A 22,500-nucleotide genomic window follows, 5' to 3' on the forward strand; every position below is an offset into this window, starting at 1 on the left:
GGCAAGGCTACAACATCTGGGGCTCCTAAGTTTGGAATAGAGGCAACTAAGGGGATACATGATAGAGCTCTATAAAATTATTCATGGAGTAGAGAGAGTGGACAAGGAGAAAATTTTCTTCCTCTCTAACAACACTAGAATCAGGGATCACCCCATGAAACTGAAGGCTGGGAAATTTAGATACCAACAAAAGGAAGTACTTTTTCACACAGCACATAATCTATGGAATTCTCTGCCACGGGATGTGGTGATGGCCACTAGCTTGGATGACTTTAAAGGGGACTTAGACCAATGCACGGAAGACTGGTCTATCAATGGCTAGTAGTCTGGTGGCTATAGGCCAGCCTCAGAGGCAAGATGCCTCTAAATACCAGTTGAAGGGGAGCAACAGCAGGAGAGAGGGCAAAGACATCTGGTGGGCCACTGTGTGAAACAGGGTGTTGGGCCTAATCCAGTTGGGTAATGGCCGATACCCTAGGACCCTACACTAGGTTCTCCCACCCTTTCTCTTAAACTAGCCGTGCACAAGGAGAATGGAGAGTAGACAAGAGTTGCAAGTAGAGTAGTATGCAGCATCTGCAATCCGCCCATTTTGGCAACCAGGAGGGGGGAAATGTGAAACAGGATTTGGTGCAGGTGCCGTATGGAAGGACGACATATTGAAGCGGGATGGGAAGTCTTGTTTTTATAAAGTAACCTGGCTACATAATTGCTGCTCCGTACTCAAAAGCCCTATCTTTTTCATTTTTTCTTTTCTTCTTTTTAAAGGGCGTGACTCCTGGACATCTGCTGGGTGGAGAGCTTGGATCTCCGGAATTTGACACCCATTCACTCTGGAAGAAGAGTCTTTGAACAGAGGATAGAGAAGATTAACACAGGACTCCTGTGGCTATTGAGGCGAAGGCTCATCAGTGTTCCCATATTGTAGGTGGCAGTAGGAACTATTTCTATTATCAGGAACGATCCCTGGCATCCAGCAGGTCTCCCTTGGGTTAATGTCTCCATCACTACGAACTGAATAACGTACCAATTGTAGCAGAAGGAAACATCAGAGCAGGTGTTAAACTTGGGTCCCCAGGTGGTATTGGATTATAACCACAAGCATGGCCATTGGCCATTGTGGCTGGGGATTATGTCCAACCACACCTGGGGATAAAAGTTTGAGAACCCCTGCATTAGAGTGTGCCAGGTGCCACAAAGCTGGACCCAGAAGCCCTGCAGATCAGCCACTAGCTCCCAAGTCCCAGCATCACCAGGGCCATATATCAAAGGGAATTCAAACACATCAAGCCAGGACACTAACACCACAGATTGGAGTCCTCTTGATCCTGGAAATCCAGAGAGCCAATCCCATACCACCACCTGCTATGGAGTTCCAGTGCCTGCTGGACTCAGTATGGAAAATCCCATGCCCAGAGAGCCCACAAGTGAACCTGCGGCACATTTACAGTATCTGCCAGACAAGCACCCACCCTGAGGGGCCGGACCGTGCTAGCACGCCAAGACAGGGTGCCTGCAAGAAGATAGCCACTGACCATGCACTCCTCTGCCTTGCCATGCAAGAGATGACATGTGGACTGCGGCTGCCAGGTCCAATGCACTGGAAGACGCGGACAAGAACTGAGTAACCAAGCCATACATTTCCGGAGGCTCAGCGAGTGGGGAAAGCAGCTGGCGGGGGGGGGGGGGACACAATTCTGCGCTACTTTACTGATACAACAAGCTTTTTCAGAGGCTGCTCAAGTAGAAGAACATACTCATAAATCCTCAGTTGCAGTTCACGCAAGGTGTCCCAGAAGAGACCACACGCTGCAATGGAGATCTGATTTATACAGAGATTTGCCTAAGAAGGAAAGCCACCTAAAGAAACGGAGTAGGTGAGAAACGAGGTGTTGCTAAGACGTTCAGCAATGACTGGCAGACAGGCTGCTGGCGTGAAGAGAAGAATCTGTTAACCGCTCAGATAAATATTTTAGCACATCTGCGGGTGAATTTTGAGAGCGTGTGGGGAAGGCTCCACTCTTTGCCGAGATCTATTTAATGGAAATTATGACAAGTGTTGGCAGTGCCCAGATGCTGGGGCCAGCAGATGTGCGCCATCTATGAGGGGCTGGGAAAGAGGAGACTACTTGGTTGATGAGTTTTTAGGTCACCAGCAAAGCCCCCGACCAAATCTCCTGGGTGAACAAAACTAGAACATATGGCATTTCATGTGTAGAAACTGCCAGGCTCATAATTAACTGATTAGAGTACATGTGGAGCTCTTAGACAGCATAAATCTCTCAGTGTTAAAAATGTGGTGGACTACTGAAGGTGTCAGCATGCATCTCCCCTGCAGATCTCTCTTCATTAATGTTTCATGCTGAGCCAGGCGCGTTGTAATGAAAGGACTATTAACGGAGTTACATTTATGATGATGCGTTACTGGCATTAACCTTCCCAAGTCTAAATTTAACAACAACATTGGGGCTCTCTCAAAATAACTGTAATAAACTGAGGTCAAAAGGTAGACCTTGCTTGTGGAGTCTGTCGGCTGCTCAGCAATTAGATGGGGCACAACAGTGCATCAAAATAGGCGCAACAGTTTGGCTGGCTGTGTATCTACATCCTAGTTCAGACATTCTGCAGGGCCTGCATTCAAGGCATAAGGGGAAGAGTCAGCATGAGCTCGACCATTCCACCATCTAGTACGAACTGGCGTTCTGTGTGAATGCCCGGTTGCAACAAGGCTCAGTGCACACCATTTCCCTCTCTGTTTGAGGGAGAACAATCCACCAAACTGAGGTGTTCATGCGAAGGCCCAGCTCAAATGTAAGTCTTGGGTTCTCCATGCTGCCCGCTAGAGTGTGGGAAGTATTTGGAAGCTTCCACTCTTGGTTCAGAATAAACCACAGCTTCCTGCAAAGTCCAAACTTAGGAAACTTTTCTAACAGTAGGTTAGTTCAAACAAACCAGGATCAAACTGTGGTTTCTGATTCTGGCCTGTTAACAAAGCACAGTTTGAATAAGCCATGGTGTCTCATATTCGATGCCATAGGAAACACTCAATCTCCTTCCCTCAAATGTGAGAGCAGAGGGTAAGAAGGAATGAGCTAATCCAAGGCTCACTAAATCATGGCATAGCATGGTATCAGAATCTGGCCTAAATCTTATCTGTGTGTGTTAGAGGAGGATTCCATACCACACAGGTGCCACCATGTAAACTGAGTGCCAGCCCCAAAGAACATATGAACTGGGACCAAACAAGCATCTGTGAGCTTCAGAAAGACCCGAAGTGTTATTTAGTTTTACCAACCTAATAGTCACAGCACATGATCCAAGGTACAGGTTTCTCCACCTGTCAATTAAATCTTATTTTTATCATGATGCATATTCAGGAAGGTGAAGAACAAGAGGAGAGAGAAGAATCACAGGAAATTGTCATATTAACATGAAAAGTTTGACTCTGAATACTTTCTGAAGCTTCTTGATTTCCCCCAGGACTTAATTCTATTTTATTTCTCACAAACAAAGTTAACTGTAAGGGTAGCTGAGCTGACTCAAAAGAGTGAATAAAGATGTTTGAAAAAGCCATCGCATAGCACTTTTGTTGTCTGTCCTATAGCACACCCTATAGGTAAATGTGAGTTTTTTACTTGTCAGATAATGAATTTTGAGGACCAAAAGGCAGACCTCCTGTTGCTCACACTGTTCCCCCAACTATCAGCAGCTCATCATCATCATCTGATATTATTTGGTCTAACAGATAACAGCTGGTAGACTCAAATACTCTAATTTTAAAAGAATGTTTGATTTAAAAAACCCTCACATGCCTCCTTTGGAGAAGGTGGGGCAGTTGGCAATAATTTAAAAAGGCAGGAGCAGGATTTTTCATGAAAAACTCAACTAAACCACTTTATTAGGAACAAGTGAATAGGGTACAGGCGGCTGTCATTATCCACAGTTTCAACAACCGCAGTTTCGTGTATCCACAAATGGGTCTTAAAGACCTGGTTTCTTTATCCACAGTATAAAAGCAGGCTAAAATTCACTTCTTCACAGTTTTGAGCAGCCAGACATGACCTGGAAATGACTTCCAATGTCATTTCTGGCTGCCATTTTACAGTGCAGAGCCATTTAGTGGCTCTTTAAAAAAAAAAAAAAACTCATGATTTTTCACAAAAAATCAGGGGAATTGTGGGGAGTGTATTGCTGGAGAACAAGGTACAGTACTTTATTTCTCTTATTTCTGCCTCCTCCCTGCTTTTTTAGCCCTTTTTTTGTTTGTAGGAACCTAACCCCTGGACTCATTATTCACAGTTTCCATATTCGCACCGATAGGGAAGAACAGAAACATACACATACACCTCGCCCCAAATAATGAGGGCCACCTGTATTTACACCATCTATTTAAACCATCGTAACAGGGAACAGTGGGAGAATAGTGCATTGCAAGGGGAAATTATGGCAAGCTAATTTTTCAAAAAGCTATAAAGCAAACCTAGAGCCTATTCCTTTTTATTCCCCCTGCCAGAGGACTGCTTGACTAACATGCTTCCATTCAAAATAGATCTTTTCTGGCCTTGTAACCAGAATATGCAGGGCACACTGATAGACAAATCTGCCCTTAATCACTCTCTGTAACATTTGGTTTTTCACAGAATTATCGAATAATTGATTTGGAAATTCTTCTAGTCCAGGGATTCTCAAAGTTGGGTCCCCAGATGTTACTCGACTTCAACACCCATAAGCCCTAGCCCTAGTGGCCTTTGGTTGGGAATTATGGGAGTTGAAGTCCAATAACATCTGGGGACCCAATGTTGAGTATCCCTGTTCTAAACCAACCCCAGTTCAGTGTAGGAAACTGCCACATCATCTCTAACAGATGGCTCTTCTGCCCTGCTTGAAAGCTTCCCGCGAAGGAGAGGCCACCACTGCACGAAGCAGACTGTTCCACAGTCCTCCCACACAAAACACCCTTATTCCTATTTGCAACTATTTTGAAAGCTCCCAGATTTGTATGTCTTTTCAGAAAGAGCTGAATATTTTATATTAAATATTTATTTTAAATTTTTTTTGCATATTTCAAATACACAATCTAGATACAATTTTTATTGTTTTACATGTTTTCAACAACAGCTCTGTTGGAGGTGAACCACTATTATTCCCACTAAAGATGGACAACTGAGGCTGAGAGAATAACTTCCTCAAGTCCATAGCTGAACTACAACCTGAACCCAGGACGACAAGGTCCAGGTCCTGAATTCCAGCCATTGTATCCCTTCAGCTCCTCACAAATATTTTCCATCCCATATTGCTTCACAGAAATCATCCAGCAAAACTTCTGAAAAAGTCACAACTCGTTAAGGCAGATACAGCCATATAGCAAAAGCAAGGACCAGTCTTCTGCACAGCAGATTTTCACCTAATCAAGGCACAAGCCCAAAGTGAGTTGGGATGAGCCCTGTCTTCCCCTCGCTTGTATTGAGCACAACAACGCCCTTGGTATTACCTCCATCTCAGCACAGCGTGCTTCTACTTTCTGCACCATGTCCTCAGCCTCCCGCACACGAAAGCTCAGCTGAGGAGAGTGCTCCGATGCATTCAGCTCACTGTCGTATGACTCCACAATTGCTCTCATTCCATCACGGGCCTGTGGAAAAGGTGGGGGAAGCCACAGCAAATACCATTAGCTTTATAATTTATGCATGCATGTTGCATATTCAAGTTAACACCAAAGGAGCACTGCCATTGCTTTCCTCCCAAGAGATAAGGCAGTGCCATTCTGTTCCCACACCACTCACACCAGTGTTGACAATTATAATTAACCAAAACATTGAAACGGGAGAATGCATTTCCTTTAAATAAAGTTTTCAGTTAACAAGGCACTTAGCTCATTGAAGGAAATGCATCTATATTACAGCTTCTGTCATTTTCCAAATACTCAGCAACACTAAGAAAAATCAGAGCTCAAAGAAAAAGAGCTTCATGAAAACTCTTTACCCTAGCTCTTGGTTACAAGGCTAGTTTTGAACATTGCACTCAAAACAGAGATGCAACGCCTACATCAAAACAGCATTTAGGAGGCCTTCTAATCTTTCTAAATTCAGGCAGAATTCAGTTTTAAATTCACATTCACAATTTGAGGTCAGCCAGAGTAAACACAACAATGCAAGATTCCTAAAAAGAATCCAGGTTCATTAAGTAATTGGTTAGGGATGGCTCAGACATCAAATAAATACAATCCCTTCCACTGCATGTACATATGGCAGGGAGTTGCAGTCAAACAATAACAGTACCAAAAAAATATAAAAATAGATTAGAAGTCAATAGCATTCCTAATAATCTCAGCAAAGAGCAAAGTTTGAACAGATATAAATGTTTTCACCTGGCCGTCAAGCCTCCTTGGGGAGAGTATACACAATTGAGGAGTCACCACTGAAAGGGTCCCAGCCCAGTCACCTCCCAAGTCACCTTACCTCCAAAGACAGGCAGACTCTGAGAAGGGCCACTGAAGACAATTGTCATAACTGGGCACATTTGTGTGAAAGAAGATAGTCCTTCAGGTACCCTGAAGTAGATGTGTCTAACTATGCCAAATACAACAGTGCACGTGTATATTCTAAATTCCTACAATATAAAGCAACCTCTAATGTTTATTATATTCAAAATTCCTACCATACGAAGCAACCCCTACTGTTTATTACATAATGCAACAGCTCCATACCCAAGAAGAAAGCTTGAAAACCAGTTACGAGAGAGTAAGAATATCGGTACTTGGTTTCAAATCAGTATAGAAATGTTCCAATTCTGAGACAAAAATTGGGAAAATAAGCATAGCCGACTAAACAGTTCTGCACAAACTGATTTGCTCAATTACATCACCAGCCTCACAGACCTCAATAGCCTCAGGGACGATGAAAGCCATTTGACTATCAATGCAAAGACTGTCACAGCAGATGTACTGTATACTTCCGCTGTGGAATGCAAAGGGTTAATCTAACCCATATGCTGCAAGCGTCTTCCTATGCTTACAGTTTCTGGGCTGCATATTTGCTATATAATCAGTTTCTTCCTATAAATTAAGCATAGCATGACCATTTGGATTGGTGATTTTTTTTCCCCATAGCAAACAAAGGCAGCCAAAAGGCATAATTTTTAATGAAAGATTATAGTTCTGGAGTACACTGAGAGGTGCTATCTACAAATGGAAATCCAAAGCCCAGCCTACCCTTGAGCTCCGATTTACAGATTTAGCAGGCACTGCAGCCAAAGGAAATAGAACATAGATTATTATTGAAAAATAAAACTCAGCCCAAACTTTCCAAATGATGTTGTACTTCCCAGTCATTACTGCAATTTGTGTTGCAAATAAGGAACCACCCCACCCCTACTTTTAACCCTCCTAATTTACTCTCTGCCTTTTTCTTGCCATTTCCTTTCTTAGCACACACAGAAATATTCAGAGTGTAAGAGGGAGCAGTGTTTACTGCTGTGGTAGAACATCTAATAATCGTGACGATTGCAGCTTTTCCGGACATAACATTTGGCTTTGATATCTGATTATGAGAGATTTCAGATCCTGGAAGCAAATATTGTTCAATATTTTTATTTCAACTGAACCAAGAATCAATTTGCTGCACTGGTTTCTCACAATCAAGTGGATTAGGGGATGAAGCCAGTCAGAAGGAGTTATCAATGTATTTTGCCTATAAGAGACAGGATCAAAAATACAAAAACGAAAAAGGAAGAGCCACTTTTCAGAAAGAACATCTGTGAGGTTAATAGATACACACAAAATGCCCTCTCTGGATTCCAGAGACGCCTCCAACTTGACTGTCAAAACGTCAAACGCTTAAAAACTTGGTGTCTGAAGGATGCCAAGAAAGAGTATATAAATTCACGGCAGTGTGAAAAGCAAGGTGGGAATACCTGCTGGAAATGCTGTGGATGTGTTCCAAACACTTTTGGTTCTGAAAGGTCAAAACGGGACAGGCTGGGGACAGCTCATCAGGTGAAACCTAAATAACAGCTCCAAACTGAAGAACATGAGTTAAGGGAAGAGAAAAGCGACTGCCTTCATGCTAGACAAAGCGAAACAGAATCACCAGCTATTCCTTCTACCTAAAAGTGTCTATACAAACAAATCTATGAAGGGATTCAGTTTCACATGGCCAAACTATGGGCACCCCCACCTTCCAATCCTATAATCCTCATATGGTCTTTGGATACAGGAGAACCTCATTAATAGCAGGTCCAGCACCTGCCGTTTTGCATATCCACGGTCGGTTAATGGACACCTGACCTCAGTATATGCTGAAACAATGGCAGGAAAAGGGTTCAACCCGCATATCCGCAAGTTGGTGGTGGCCGGAAATGGCCTCAGAGGTCAAGGGGGGGCATTCTCAGCAAATTTATTATTCTGGGGGGGCATTGTTGGACTCCTTAAAGGCAGTGGAGCATGGTAGGGTAGTTTATTTGGAGACGATTTTAGGCGATGCGGAACCTAAGCCCCTAATTTACATTACATTTAATGCCCCCGTATTCACTATCCGCCTCCCCCACAACACCCCAAGGAATAGAGCCCCCATGAATAAAGGGGTTCTCCTGTATTTTAATCTCAAACCTGCAGACTTCAAGACAATGGATTTATTCAGAAGGCACATTTTCTGCATTGTCACCTAAAATCAACTTGATAGTGCCTTTACAATCACCTGGAGGAACTGACAACTCTTGACTGTGAGCTATCAAACAGATAAAAGGACCCAATCAGCAATTGCGTAAGACACCTTTGTAATCATAGGATTTGGCAAACATACAAGTGGATGAGGTATGATGGGGGTGCAATGTGTTCATGCTAGTTAATGCCACAACTCCGCAATAACCCAACTTCAAGTCTCAACACAATAATAGTAATTTTTAAAGAGCAGCTTCTCTTGATGTCTCTCAGTCACTACCCAGGGCAAAACTGAGTTTGGAAGAGAATGGCCCATAGAGGGATCCCAGATCGTTTAGTATTTAAGGCAACACCGCAAACGGAGTAAAAAGTACCAAGCCAGCAAATCTGTATGAACTCCAGACTAGTTGAATGCACCACCTCCTCCATTTCATAGAGCATCCTCTTCAAGATGTAATCTCTTTCAGAACTCTCTTAATCTAGTTCCAATTTAAGAGGCAGCCAGGAATAACAGTTTCAGTAATGGCATCAAAACACTATGATCAGCAACACCACAGAACTGGTCCAGCGTGGATAAGACTGTTGGGATTTTGACAAAGCAGGCCACTTGCCTCCCTTTTAGCCAAATTCCTAACACAAGTTGGTTGAGGCTCATGCCTTAACACTCCTCTCTGCTTGTCCCTGCCAGTTTGGGAAAGAAGAGTGGTTTCGGTGCATTGTTTTCCTGCATGCTTGGGGTTCCCCTGCATATAGGCCCCACTCCTGGCCTATCCACTGTATTCACATGTTGGGGGATCACTTCATTAAGAGGGAGCGATGAAACATGCATAGGAACATAAGAAGTTGCCATATATGGAGACAAACTCTCAGTCAATTTAGTTCAGTCCTGTCTACAATGACTGGCAGTGGAGATGTTGTCAGGGATCGAGTCCAGGGCCTTCTGCATGCAATCTGCCACTGAGCTGTAGCTCCATCCCAGCCAGCAAGTCAACCTGAATGTGTTTTCTAGTTCTAGGAGAACTAGGAAGTTCCAAAAACATACCAATTTTTCTTTCTTATTTCAAGAACAACAAATATTTATATACTGCTTTTCAACAAAAGCTTCCAAAGCAGTTTACATAGAGAAATAATAAATGAATAAGATAGCTCCCTGTCCCCAAAGGGCTCACAATCTAAAAAGAAACATACCAGCAACAGTCACTGGAAGTACTGTGCTGGCGGTGGATAGGGCCAGTTACTGTCCCCCTGCTAAATAAAGAGAATCACCGTGTTAAAGGGGTATCTTTTTCCCCCAGTTAGCAGGGGGGTTATTTTCAGGAATATACTAGGTATTTTCAAGACAGTTCATGATGTACTGCCCTTTTTCTCTAAGAAAATGCAATAGGTTTGTTCACATAACCCTTTGAATCGAGGTGAGATGTGGGTTAGCAACATATAGGTTATTCTGTGAACCTATGCCAAGGTGGTTTATGGCCTGAGGTTCCCACCTAGACATGGATTCACATGACCACACTAAAGTTTGTAACCCACATTAAACCTAGATTCAAATGACTGTGTGAACAGGCCTAATGTCTTTCTTGGGTAAACAAACCAGCACCTTTAAAGGAAAACACTAAATATTGTAATGGATGAAAACTTTACAAATATATTATATATAATCAATCTCTCTTCTCCTGGACATTTTGTGCATATTGTTCCTCAAACACATGTGTGCAACTTGACAGTTACTTTCTAATTAGTTGCAACACACACACAAGATCAATTAAAATGAAATTACAGTTACAAATCTAACCAGAGTCAATCAGATACCCAGGGAAAATTTGTTCCTGGACTAAAGTTTATCTAGTGTCATAATTTTATTGAAATCCTATATCTTCCTATTGACTTTTATCGTTTCAAGCTAGATGCTAGAGTTATCATTATTAGTCTCAGTGTTGCTTGCAGGGCTAGGAGGGGGGCTCTTCCTTTTATAAACAAGCTGTAATTGTCTCCTTTATTGATCAATAAATCTCTAAACTGACTCACTTCACCAAGGTTCTATTATATTATGTCTCGAGCACCATTTTCCAAGTGAAAATATAGTGTGTCCCCCACCCCACCACTCTTCTGTTAAGATTGTTTTGTCATTAACGGTAAGGGAGAAGGAAATAACGCTGGTCGGCTTTCATAATGACTTTTTAATGACAGATGCTAGTCTCAGTTAAATCTGCTTTATTTCCACATGAGTGAACTTTAACTATTAATCCAAACACACACAGACACACACACACACACACACACACACACAGACACACACACACACACACACACACACCAGCTCACTTGCTCTCTGACTTGGGCACATGCAGAAGCCTGAAAGCATCACTTTGGAAAGCACAACTGTAAGAATATTCACAGCCAGTGCTTTTTCCAGATCGTGGAGGAAACCACTCCTATTCCTAGCATTAAGCTTGCATTTTCTTTAATTAACAATTATTTAGAGAGAATATTAATAGACTGTTTCATTAGTAGAAATTCAAAGGCACACTTCCCCCCCTCCCGCAACCACCACCTTCAGATTACCAAATCTGATTAACCCGAACAAGAGACATTTTCAACAAGAAAGCTGAAGAGACTAGGTTGTAGCAGGGCTTACACAACCCTGCTCTTAACTGAGATCCACCCAAACATTTCTGAGGTGACTATTCCGAATAGAATGTGAGGTATTTAACTTCTTCTATTAGCCTCCCTTCTGTCTCAAGGGAGAGAGCACCCAAAGTGCCTGGCAGATGCAGACTTCAGAAAGACACTGACTGCAGGACAAATGAGAACATCAGTATGGTACAGTGGTTAGGGCGTTGGACTAGTACTGGGGAGACCCAAGTTCAAATCCCCATTCAGTCATGAAACTTACTGTGTGGCCAGTTGTTTATCTCTCAGTCTGATCAACCTCACAGGGTTGTTGTGAGGATAAACATAACCAAGTACACCGCCCTGGGCTTCTAGGAGAAAGAATGGGATATAAATGTAAAATTACAAGAACAAGAGTTTTGCTCCAGTAGTTTTGTTATAGTCCAGAACCTAAAGATGAAAGGGTTGCTTGCACAGTCTTCCTAACAAAGAGAAATGCTGCTTGTCCCGGGAAAACTTCCTTCTCTCCGGTCACTGTCAGTGGGGTAGCCTTGCATGCAGAGGGTTTTAGAAGGCATCACTATCCTCAGGGTGGGCACCACAAGAAAGTTTACAGAACCAGCTGTAACAGCACCCTTGTCAAGGTGGAGAAATGTTGGCTTTATTGTGTCTTGTGAAGAAATGCTTAGGATAACCAAGTTTCTCTGCTATGTCCTACACAATGGGTAATTATGCCCTGCATTTTAGAAGTTCTCTCTGGCTTCAGTGTTTTTGTTTGTTTGGGTGGGTGGGTGGTTCTTTTTCCCACTGTTGCCCAAATCAATGTCTCATGTAACACATTTCTGTGCTCTTTTCTCTATTAAGGCCTACTGGTATTAGTTATTCTTACCTGTGAACTCCAGTTGCCTCTTCTCACACACAGACCAAGCTCATATCTGGCATATAGTGTTCCTGTTTACCCTGAGTCTTTAGCTTACAGAAGCTCATCAGCTTTATTTTTCCTTAATTTCTCTTCCCATAGTCAGTCAATCAATCTGGTCAGATCATCATGGACACTTTCAAGTGACACCTTCAGCATGGGACACCTTCATGGACACCTCTCAATTGCTCAAGATATGAACCCACCTAGGCCACCTCTCAAACAGGACCTTCCTGCTGTTATCACAGACTTTAAAACAGAAGAGCTGTTCAACGGGAAGTTATTAGGAAACAATTTCTTCACCCTGAATTGATGCAACAGAGAATCGCTTTTTTAAAAAAATCACATACCAGCCCAGAAATTTTATATGCCCACTCACAAAATAGGCCAATTTATTTCTACAAACAACAAAAAAGGCACACACTCCTATAATTTAACTCATCCATCCTGAAAAGGTTTGCATGGCTGAGGGGAATTCATTTTATAAATGCTATCATTAGGCTCTGTTCTTCTTCCAACATCTGCAATGAATCAAAGCAAACCTTGTACTTATGTCATCTCTACTTCTTCCTCGCTCTCTCACCTAGCATGTAGCTTCCCTCAATGATGAGTTCCCCAAGTCTTCTGTACAACTGCCAAAAAAAGATCTTTAACTGGTCAAATATTGCAAACTAACCTCTGGAACAAGAGCAAGAAACTAAAATGAAGCAGGTGCTATTGTTACATACAAAACTGAACCAGAACAGAAGTGAAATGAGAACCCTGAAGAGCATCACTGCGCAAAGGTTCTGGGAATTTAAATCTTTAAGGAGTGGCTTCATGTATATGAGAGGAACAGGCTGAGACACCACTGTACACATACTGGATTGTGTGTGAACAGAACCTTCCAAGGGCAAAGGAGCAGTTGCTTCCATTTTGTCTAGCATTGACTGTTTGCCGATATATGCTTACTTACATGGGAGTCTGCTTGGTTGCTAGGACAATTGAGTATTTCCACCAGCAAAAATGGCTTAACTCACTTTTGGGGTGGCCAGACCATCCCAACTGATTGCTTGCTAAGATTTCTGTGTTAGACAGTGGCTGCCCTTGCATTGCCCAAGTTTTGGGAGAAGCCAGTATTCTCGGGACAGGGTCTTCGCTCAGTGGGTAGAATGCTCGCTTTGCACACAAAAGGACCAGCTTCAATACTTGGCGTCTCCAGTTGGAGTTGGAAAAGAGCGGACAAAGACTGGAGAGCTGCTGCCAGACAACGTGGACAATACTGAGCTAGATGGACCAAGGGTCTGGCTCATTAGGAGACATAGGAAGCTGCCTTCTACCAAGTCAGACCATTGGTCCACCTAGCTCAGGATTGTCTACACAGACTGGCAGCAACCTCTCCAAGGCTGCAGGCAGAAATCTCTCTAAACCCTATATTGGAGATGCTGCCAGGGAGGAAACGTGGAACCTAGATGCTCTTCCCAGAGCAGCCCCATCCCCTAAAGGAAATATCTTGCAGTGATCACACATGTAGTCTCCCATTTGAGTGCAACAAGGTCGGGCCCTGCTTAGCAAAGGGGACAAGTCATTAGGGATGTGTACAAACCAGTCCGTGCACTCCTGGGAGGTGGGGAAGGGGTCTTATAAGGGGCAGAGAGGGTGCCTTTACCTGCCCCACCACTTTCCCCCCACCGTCGCTGTCCACAAAAGCATTGGTGCGGGGATGCAGCATACCTCCCTTTTGGGAAGAGCACTAGGAGGAGGAAAGCAGCAGGGCAAGAAGCGGGGCAAGAAAGGGCACCCTCCCTGCCCCTTAAAGGAACCTCACCTCCACCGCCTCCAAACTAGCTTGAACGCTGGACTTTCAAATTGGTTCAGTGCTCCAGAAAAGGAACGTCGAACTGGTTCGTGCACATCCCTACAAGTCATGCTTTCTTCCACAAGACCAGCTCTCCTTTAGGCAGCTTCTTATGTTTATGCTCCATAGAAGGCAGCTTCCACTTGTTCATTCTCAATGCCTGTGGCTGGTTGCCTACGGAGATCAAAAGCCAGCCCCAAGAAAGAGAAATGCAACTGCCAGAGAAAGCTCCCAACCAGCATACAGGGTCACACAGAGAACCAGAAGAAATACTCAGAAGAGGACAGTGCAGACCTTTGTAACTCTTAATTCTAGACTAGGCATACTCACCTTTGCCCTCCAGCTGTTTTTGGACTACAACTCCCCTAATCCCCCACCACAATGGCCAATAGCCAGGCATTATACAAGTTGTAGGACAACATCAACAGGAGGGCTGAAGTGAGCAGTCCTGTTCTAGACCCAGCTCAGTAGGAAGGTTTGAGATTACCTGTTCCTTCCACCGGTAAGAAGCAATTTAGTTCTCTACTGCTAGTAAAGGCACTAGTCCTTTATGCAAAGCAAATAAATTATAATATGTTATAGATTTTGAAGACTGTGTGTGAAATAAAGTCATACTGCAGATACCACATTTGATGAACTGCAGATACCACATTTTGCAATCTTGCCACTGAAAGTAGCTGAATGTGCTATGTTTTACATTGGAATATGCTTGGGGAAACTTTTTTTAAAAGCAGAAATTCTGAATTAATGGTCACATTTTAACTGTTCTTAACAGATTTTTAACACTCAATAGTCAGATCAATAATTACAAAATGACATAATACTCAAGAAAAGCAGATCTTTCTCAGATTCAAATTTACCATTTACAATTAAATGAATGTTTGAAGTTGAAATCCTACAAGTGTCAAGATGTTCTTTTACTGCCCTTTTGCAAGCACAAAACATATATTTCTTTTCTTGAATTTCCCTAGAAGTGTAACCTATGCAAAGTGTCTGCCCAGTCAACAACCGGCCTCACCTACAAACAAACAAAACAAAAACAAAAACAAATGTCATTGCAGAGAGTAGCAGTTTACTTCTACCACAGCCCCAATACATCCGATTATTTCTATGTTCTTCCACCTTCATTCTGGGTTCAGAAAGGAACATTGGTTCTTAACATGAAGGGTTCTTTCCCCCCAGGGATGGTAGGCCATCCTGAACATGTAGGTTGTGTTTCAGACATGCCTGAAGCAGACAGGAAGTAGTTAATTTTTTCTTGCTTCCGGCGCAAGAGGGCGCCAATCGCCAGTTCCGTGGTGGCATTTGTGAAGAGAACAGATAGACAATGACAGAACAACAGAGAGTCACGGCAGCTGAGAAACCCAAAACATGGTAAATAGATATCAAAAACTTGGAGTATATGAGTAAGAACATTTTAGACAAAAGGGTAAGGGATCCTAAGAACTGAATGCCCTGGGAGCCATAGCCACTAGTGTTCCCTCTAAGGCATGCACATTTGTGTGCACTCACAAGTTCTTGGATGCCCGCTCAATTCATTTTAGTTTCTGCTCAGGTTGAATCAAGAAGGCCCCATTCTGAATGCATGTGCACACACAGTGCCTTGATACTGCCGCCCAGAACAAAACCCATTCTGCACACAGATGAAAAAAATTAGAGTGAACACTGTTGGCCACCCAAAAACACTGGACCCCAGGCCCCCATTGGAAACAACAACCATATACATCCAAGGGAGGGCCGGAGGGCCTACAATCCCTGGAAAAAAATAACACTTCATGGTAAGAACCAATGTTCCCTTTCCCACAGAGATTGTAGGCCATCATCAACATGTGGGGCGTGTCCAAGCTGAGTCTGCTGGGAGGGATCAGATGTAATCAGACCACCTGTTGGAGGACCATGCGGCCGAAGGCAGCCTGAGACGTCAGGAAGGATGAGACCTTATATACAGTGCTTGATAAAGGGACTAGAGGAAGACCATGTGGATGCCCTACAGATGTCTGCAAGAGGGGTTCAAGCAGAGAAGGCTGCTGAGGTGGAGACACTGTGAGTAGAGTGTGCCGTGATGTTGCCCAGAACTGGGAGTTCAGAAGACTCATACACGAGGTTGATGCATCTATGGAGGTCAGGGCCGATTTGGATGCCTTGGAGCCCTGCAACATCAGAGGAAAGATAACAAACAGTGAATCTGAGCAGCGAATATATCTGGTGCGATGAAGGTAGATCCGGAAGGCGTTGAGGACTTTGTTCAGGGAAGTGGTGGAAAGGCAGCGGTCCTTGGAGGAACCTATAGATATGTGGGTGAATTTTCTTTGATCCACACGCTGACACAGATGCCAAGGCTTGGTACTTCAAAGTGTTGGGTCTCAGTCTCCATGCAACACCTGTTTGCAGGAATGCCAGGACTTCAAGAACTCCCGCCTTTAGGAGGTTGATGCATTTCCTGCGCACCCAACAGGAGAAAGTGTCCCAAGTAGCCTAATAGATCCTGTTCATTGAGGGCTGGCGTGAGGCTAGGATTGTATCCTGAACTTCTTTTGAGTACCCTTTGTGAGCTAGGGATTCACGCTCAACCTCCAAGCGCAGAGTCAGAGACAGTCAGGACTGGTATAGAGAACTGGTCCCCGAGAAAAGAGGTCTGGTCACTGAGGGAGGAATAGGGGTGGACGTGTGGCCAGGGAGCATAGGTCCAAGAACCATGGATATCTTGGCCAGTGAGGGGCTACAAGGAAAAATTTCATCTTTTCTGAAAGCATTTTCTTGATCACCCTGGGGATGATGGCCATCAGGTAGAAGCACAGAGGAGACCGGGTTGCGGGAGAGGTCGCTGTGAGTGCGTCTGTCGCTTCTGCTCCCCTGGTCTGGAAATGGGAAAAGAAGCAAGGGAGGTGCCAGTTGAGCAGAGAGGTGAATATATCCACCTGTGGGTTCCCCAATATGCACATCTGATAGCAGAAGACATCCAGATGGAGCCACCACTCTGCCGGGTCTACTGTTTGGCAACTGAGCCAGTTGGCTTGGACGTTGGTCACTCGCTGGAGATGCTCCACTGTAATGGAAGCCACTGTTCCCTCTAAGGCGCACATGCTCACAATTTTTTGTATGTCTGCTCAGTTCATTTTAGATCCTACTCCATGGAGGGGAATAGAAGACCAAATGAGGAGAAATAAAAAGTCAAAAACATTTGAAAAGAGCCAATTAGCCAAATCAAAACTGAAGAAGACATTTGTAAAAAAAAAATCAAAGTGATTCAAATTATTCAGGAACCTTGCCACCCTCGCACAATCAGGGGCGGGGGGGGGGGGACAAGAGCGGAAAAGCCAGGAAGGTAAGAGAAGAAATAGGCCTCTTATCTGTCGAGAAAAAATGCTGAGCTCTCTGTCTGGAGTTGCTGCCTCGAGCAAGGCAGGAACTGAACTGGCAATTGGCACCTTCTGGCGCTGGAAGCAAGAAAAATTAACTACTTCCTGTCTGCTTCAAGCATGCCAGAAACACAATGGGGGATGAAAGAGCCTCTCACAGAAGTTGAAGTAGAAATGCTTCGGGTACCCCCTTTAAGGAGGAGGTAATCACAGAAAAAGCATTGGCGCTTTTGAACTTTGGTGCTGGAGAAGACTTTTGAGGATGCCATGGACAGCCAGGAAAACAAACCAATGGATCTGAGAACAAATCAATCCAGAATGTTCACTCGAGGAACACATGACCAGGCTCAAACTATCATACTTCAGACACATGATGCAAAGACCCAGCTCCCTTGAGAAGTCTATAATGCTGCGGAAAATTGAAGGAAAGAGAAGAAGAGGATGACCAGCAGCAAGGTGGATGGACTCGATTACCACAGCAATGAATGCACCACTGAGAGACCTAAAAGACCAAGTTGAAGACAGATCATCCTAGAGATAATCTATGTGGTCGCTAAGAGTCGACAGCAACTTGACAGCACTTAATTAATCAATCAATCAACCCACCAACCAATCAATCAATCAAGCATAAGACTAGAAGGAATCAGGTTCAGTCCTGTGAACCAACGTAAAGTCCTGGCAATAACAAAAAGGATGGGCAGGTAGGAGGGAAATTGACCATATTCTCCTCCCCCCGAAGGAAGGTACATGAACAGAAGAGTGCACAAACACTCTCAATAAATTCTAGGGTTGATTTAAAGGAGAAAACTCCAAGCTTTCAACCCATTTCTCTGCAGCATTCATAATTAATGCAAAAAGTGCCTTTCAGGCTGTTCCATAAGCAGCCCCCAGGCCCAGTAACAACAGAATGTACTAGGTCTAGGGATGTTAACCATCACACTTTGATTGGGTCTGCCCAGAGAAGGAATGACTCGTGGCTGAAGCATCATTTGAGACCAATGTTGCAAGAAAATATATTTTGTGAGGAAAAATAACAATAATTGCCAAACTGGGCAAATTTCTGACTCCACTCCATTTGGGCTGAGCACAACTCTAGCAAAGGTGGAGAACAAACAAGATTAAAACAAGCCTGCTACAGCATTTGCAATTTCAATATCATATTACCACCTAGTGACAACATTTATATTTTCTTGATGCCAGGGTATAGAGCTAAGAAGCGGTGGGAGAGTTAGAAGAGTCTGAAAGTGTAATATATACTATTCCAATATGTCAGTAACAGCTAAAGATCAGGATTCACTTTTATTCTTATTAAAGAGGCAATGAAATCAATATCAGACTGACATTTATACCTTGACAAAAGCATCCCTATCTCCAGTCAACACTCCAAATGTGAATATGCTATCCATTCAAATCCAGATTTGTCTAATATTTCACATGAAAAAAACCTGAATAATTACAGAAATGGTGTTTGCGACATGCTATGAATACTTTAAAGTTCGGTCTAAATGTTAAGTATAATTATTAACTATCCGCATAGGACTGTCACCCACATCATAATTCATCTAACTGTTCAGAAGTCATTCTATTGGGGTGGGGGGCAAGGGGGGGCGGTGTGATGTTTTATTTGTAAGCACCAAATAGCAAGTATGACTTTTTAAAAATGAGTGTGTGGATGTCTGATCTGCCATCAGCCATTTATTTCTGTGCAGTCAAAAGGTAGCTGGGGAGTGTTACGACCTGTGGATATTTTCATGATGTGCCCCATGAGATCAATAAGCAGAAGGCTAAAGGAGTAAGGATGTGGCATTTTATCTCTCAATGGCTACCAATGGCATGAAGTAAATGTGGCACTTGAAATAACTCCAGAAGACTCACAACTGTAATCTCCAATGACTGGAGATCTTTAACCTCCTATGTGCACGTTATTCTTCAATCAAGGATGCAAATAAGAGTCATGCAATTTTCTATGTTGAGACGACCTCAAAAATGTACACTTTCCATATCTACATTCAGTCTCTGAACAAAGAGCCAACTTCAGCCGACTGTCAAGGTTCACAACAAGGGAAGCCAGTTAGCTTGAGGTCTCCACCTCAGCCTCTTTGGAGAGCTGCTTCCTACTCTCTTACCCTGGAGTGTTGCTCAGAAGACACCCATCTCATTAGGTTAATCAATAGCAAAGGCCGGCATTTGGCTTCAAACAGGAAGCAAAGGGAAGCAAAGGGAAGCAGCTCAGCTGCTCCAGGCCCCAACACTGAACTCTGGAAATGGCCTTCTTGCTACCATCAAAAGCCCCGTCTGCCCGTAGCTGCTGTCAGTGGGCCAAAGACCTGCTAGTACACAAAATGTCTGTGGGCCTTCACACACTCACACTCTAAATGCAGAGTTATTGATTTGTTGTGAGAGATTCAAAAGCCTTCATTCAAAGAAAAATAGCTCCATTTTCAAACTCAAATATTTTGTCATTAAGGAAAATAAGGTTCTGTCCTAAAGAGCACCTCCAGAATTTCTGCTGAGATTGCTAGCTGGGATGAGGTGGTAACAAGGGTTGCAGGCTCCCTGCCAGATATTGTCTAGACATCACAAATAACCAGTGACAATTCCTCTTTCCCCTGCTCCCTGCAACATATTTCTGACGGCGTCTAAATTCTTTGAAGGTTCTGATCTATCTTGGCTGGCAAATTCTGGATGGCAATATTCATTTATTTTCAAAACACAGACTATATCAGCAGTTCACCCACTCCTCACCTCCAGTGATGTCTCCCCACTTTGTCAAGCCTAAAAAAGCTTCCACTCCCCCAGCTCAGAATGGGCAGCGTCAATCTTGGTTCAAGCTATGAAGGGCCTTAACCAATTTGACTTTCTCATTTTTTGGTAGGAGCTAAACTGACACTCATAAACTGACAGGGACTATTTGAGCAAGGAAACTGGAGACTGCATTGCCCAGAACTAAAGAGTATATCAACCTCACTTTAACACAATTAGCCCTCTGCCCCCTACTTCCTCCAAAGTGCAAGTCTCATATTCTTATTACGCAGCGACTAGTATGTAGCTTTCTGGAATATAATCAAGAATATAAACTTGAGAACAACAAAGCAAAGGTTGTTTACAATCTTCTTCACATTATCAATGACTGTTATCAGTAGACAGCTCCTCCTGCAAACTTAGACAATCATCTAGGTCACTCACAGGATACCAGCCTGCCAAGCCTGAAATGATCACAGCATATATCGATATATCATCATCATCATCATCATCATCATCATCATCATCATCTGTCCAAGACAAACCGAAAGTTGCGTCTAGAAACCCTGGAAAGTGCAAGTATTATGGATACTTTCAGCCACTAAGCATGTAAATAAATCAAAAGAATTGAACAAATAAAGCACTGGTTACTCCAGAATGATTGGCTGTGTGCACAAGCTCTTGAAACTATACCAGTTGCATCAACTTGAAGGTTCCTGTGAGCAATCCAGCTCACAATCCACCAGAACCAGAGGAGAGAACCCAGACGCAGCCAATCTAGATTAACTAATTCATTTTAAGGTTTCCTGAACTTCCTGATGAAGGTTTACTTCATCAAACACAATGACAGAATGACTCAGAGACCAGAAGTATTAGAAGAGGAGGAACAGAAAAGGCTGAAATTGGCACTCCCTAGGGATAGGGACCAGAGGTATTACTTCTTTCAAAGTTAATTCCCATATTTTAATTAAACACGATATATGCAAATGTAGTATTTTCCAATTCTCCTTGAAGCTGAACAAGTTAAGAGGAGGGGAGAATCTGCCAGATGGCAAAGCCAGTTCTAAATTGCCTAAGTGACAATTTTAGGATCCTGGATGGATGTATATGTCCCAGAGATGGAAATACAGGATTTTAAAGCCAAGAGTCTGAATTTCCTTGGGGAAAAGAGGAGGATGGAAGAAATAATCTGTAGTGAACCCCTGAAGCTGAGGCACCTGTTAGTATCTCAGAATATCTTGGCAGGAAATATCTTCCAATGACACATTAAGCATTTTAATGGGAGTTGGATAGCATTCTGATCAAGAACTTAATTTGCAATTAGTGCAGAGAGAACAGTCATGTGTTGATAAACTCCTGTCCCCTGGGATACTCCGACCGTGCTCGCTAAGGGAATAAGCACTCATCTGGTTTCTCAATGAAGTCCAGTATACACTACTGGGGCTCAGTGCAGGAACTCAGGGAATTACAGGTTCAATGGTGTGTGTTGCTTCCTCACCATAACACCTCATTGCTGACGGTTGTGCTTGTGGAATGCACAATGGACATTTTTCAATACTAAACAGGAACCCGTCAGTTGGCAACAACATATGACAGCAACACATACACTGACATTGTCAGTGTATGTGACAACAGCTAAAATGCCATAACGTGCAAATAAAGGCCCCAAATGACACCAAAACCAGCAAGTGTTTTATTAAGTGCAATATTAAGCCAATTATTTTTACAACACTATGTAGGCTATCAACAGTCCTAAGACAGAAGAACCAAGCATCACTCATTTCTTTAAATTAATTTGCATGTGTTAAGACATTACACATGCCATACAGTCCATGGAAAATCTAGCCAGGTGACATCTCTAGTATTGATCGTAGTGTCGTCTCCAGTTCTGCAGTCAAGCTTTCCCAACAACCGCGCAAATGCTTAAATCAACAGCCAGGGTTTAAACCATTCTGAAGTGTGGCTTTGTTGAAATGAAGGAAAAACTCAGTTTAGCAAAAGAAGAGCTGAGAAAATGTTAGCACCAATATATGTCATTTTTAACTCCCTCAAGGCATTCCAATGAAAATTGTATAAACAAAGCACTTGAGACTTGCTTTAATTAAAAATTTACTGCAAAATTATAAACACCCTTGATCACTGTTTTCTTGCATTGTGCATTCAATTAAATTACATGCCAATGGGAAATAAAGGCTTTCAGATGAAATGGTTTTTTTAGTGCGAGGTTAGGTGAAATAAGTATACACTGAACAAACAGTTTGGTGCCAGTGTACCCAAAGGAGCATTTTCTTCCCATTTTCTTGCCCAGTCTATATGGATTTACATGGACGGCCATTCTGCATGTGCTGCCTCCACTTGAGATTCATTTGGGGGCCAT

The 22,500-nt window shown here is 43.1% G+C and overlaps 1 protein-coding gene across 8 annotated transcripts in view; it reads right to left on the bottom strand.

Annotated features, from left to right (window-relative positions):
• MAD1L1 (mitotic arrest deficient 1 like 1) overlaps nt 1-22,500 on the bottom strand; it is a 578,229-nt gene that overhangs the window by 345,584 nt on the left and 210,145 nt on the right. For 7 of the 8 annotated variants that reach the window (XM_053276888.1, XM_053276891.1, XM_053276890.1 and 4 more), the window contains one exon: nt 5,492-5,632. The exons of the other annotated variant lie outside the window; for it this stretch is intronic. In XM_053276888.1, the coding sequence (XP_053132863.1) occupies nt 5,492-5,632 (141 nt within the window). The remainder of the gene's footprint in view (nt 1-5,491; nt 5,633-22,500) is intronic. 8 annotated transcript variants of the gene reach the window in all.

The sequence above is a fragment of the Hemicordylus capensis genome, chromosome 13 (genome assembly GCF_027244095.1).
Source record: "Hemicordylus capensis ecotype Gifberg chromosome 13, rHemCap1.1.pri, whole genome shotgun sequence".
NCBI classification, from domain to species: Eukaryota; Metazoa; Chordata; class Lepidosauria; order Squamata; family Cordylidae; genus Hemicordylus; species Hemicordylus capensis.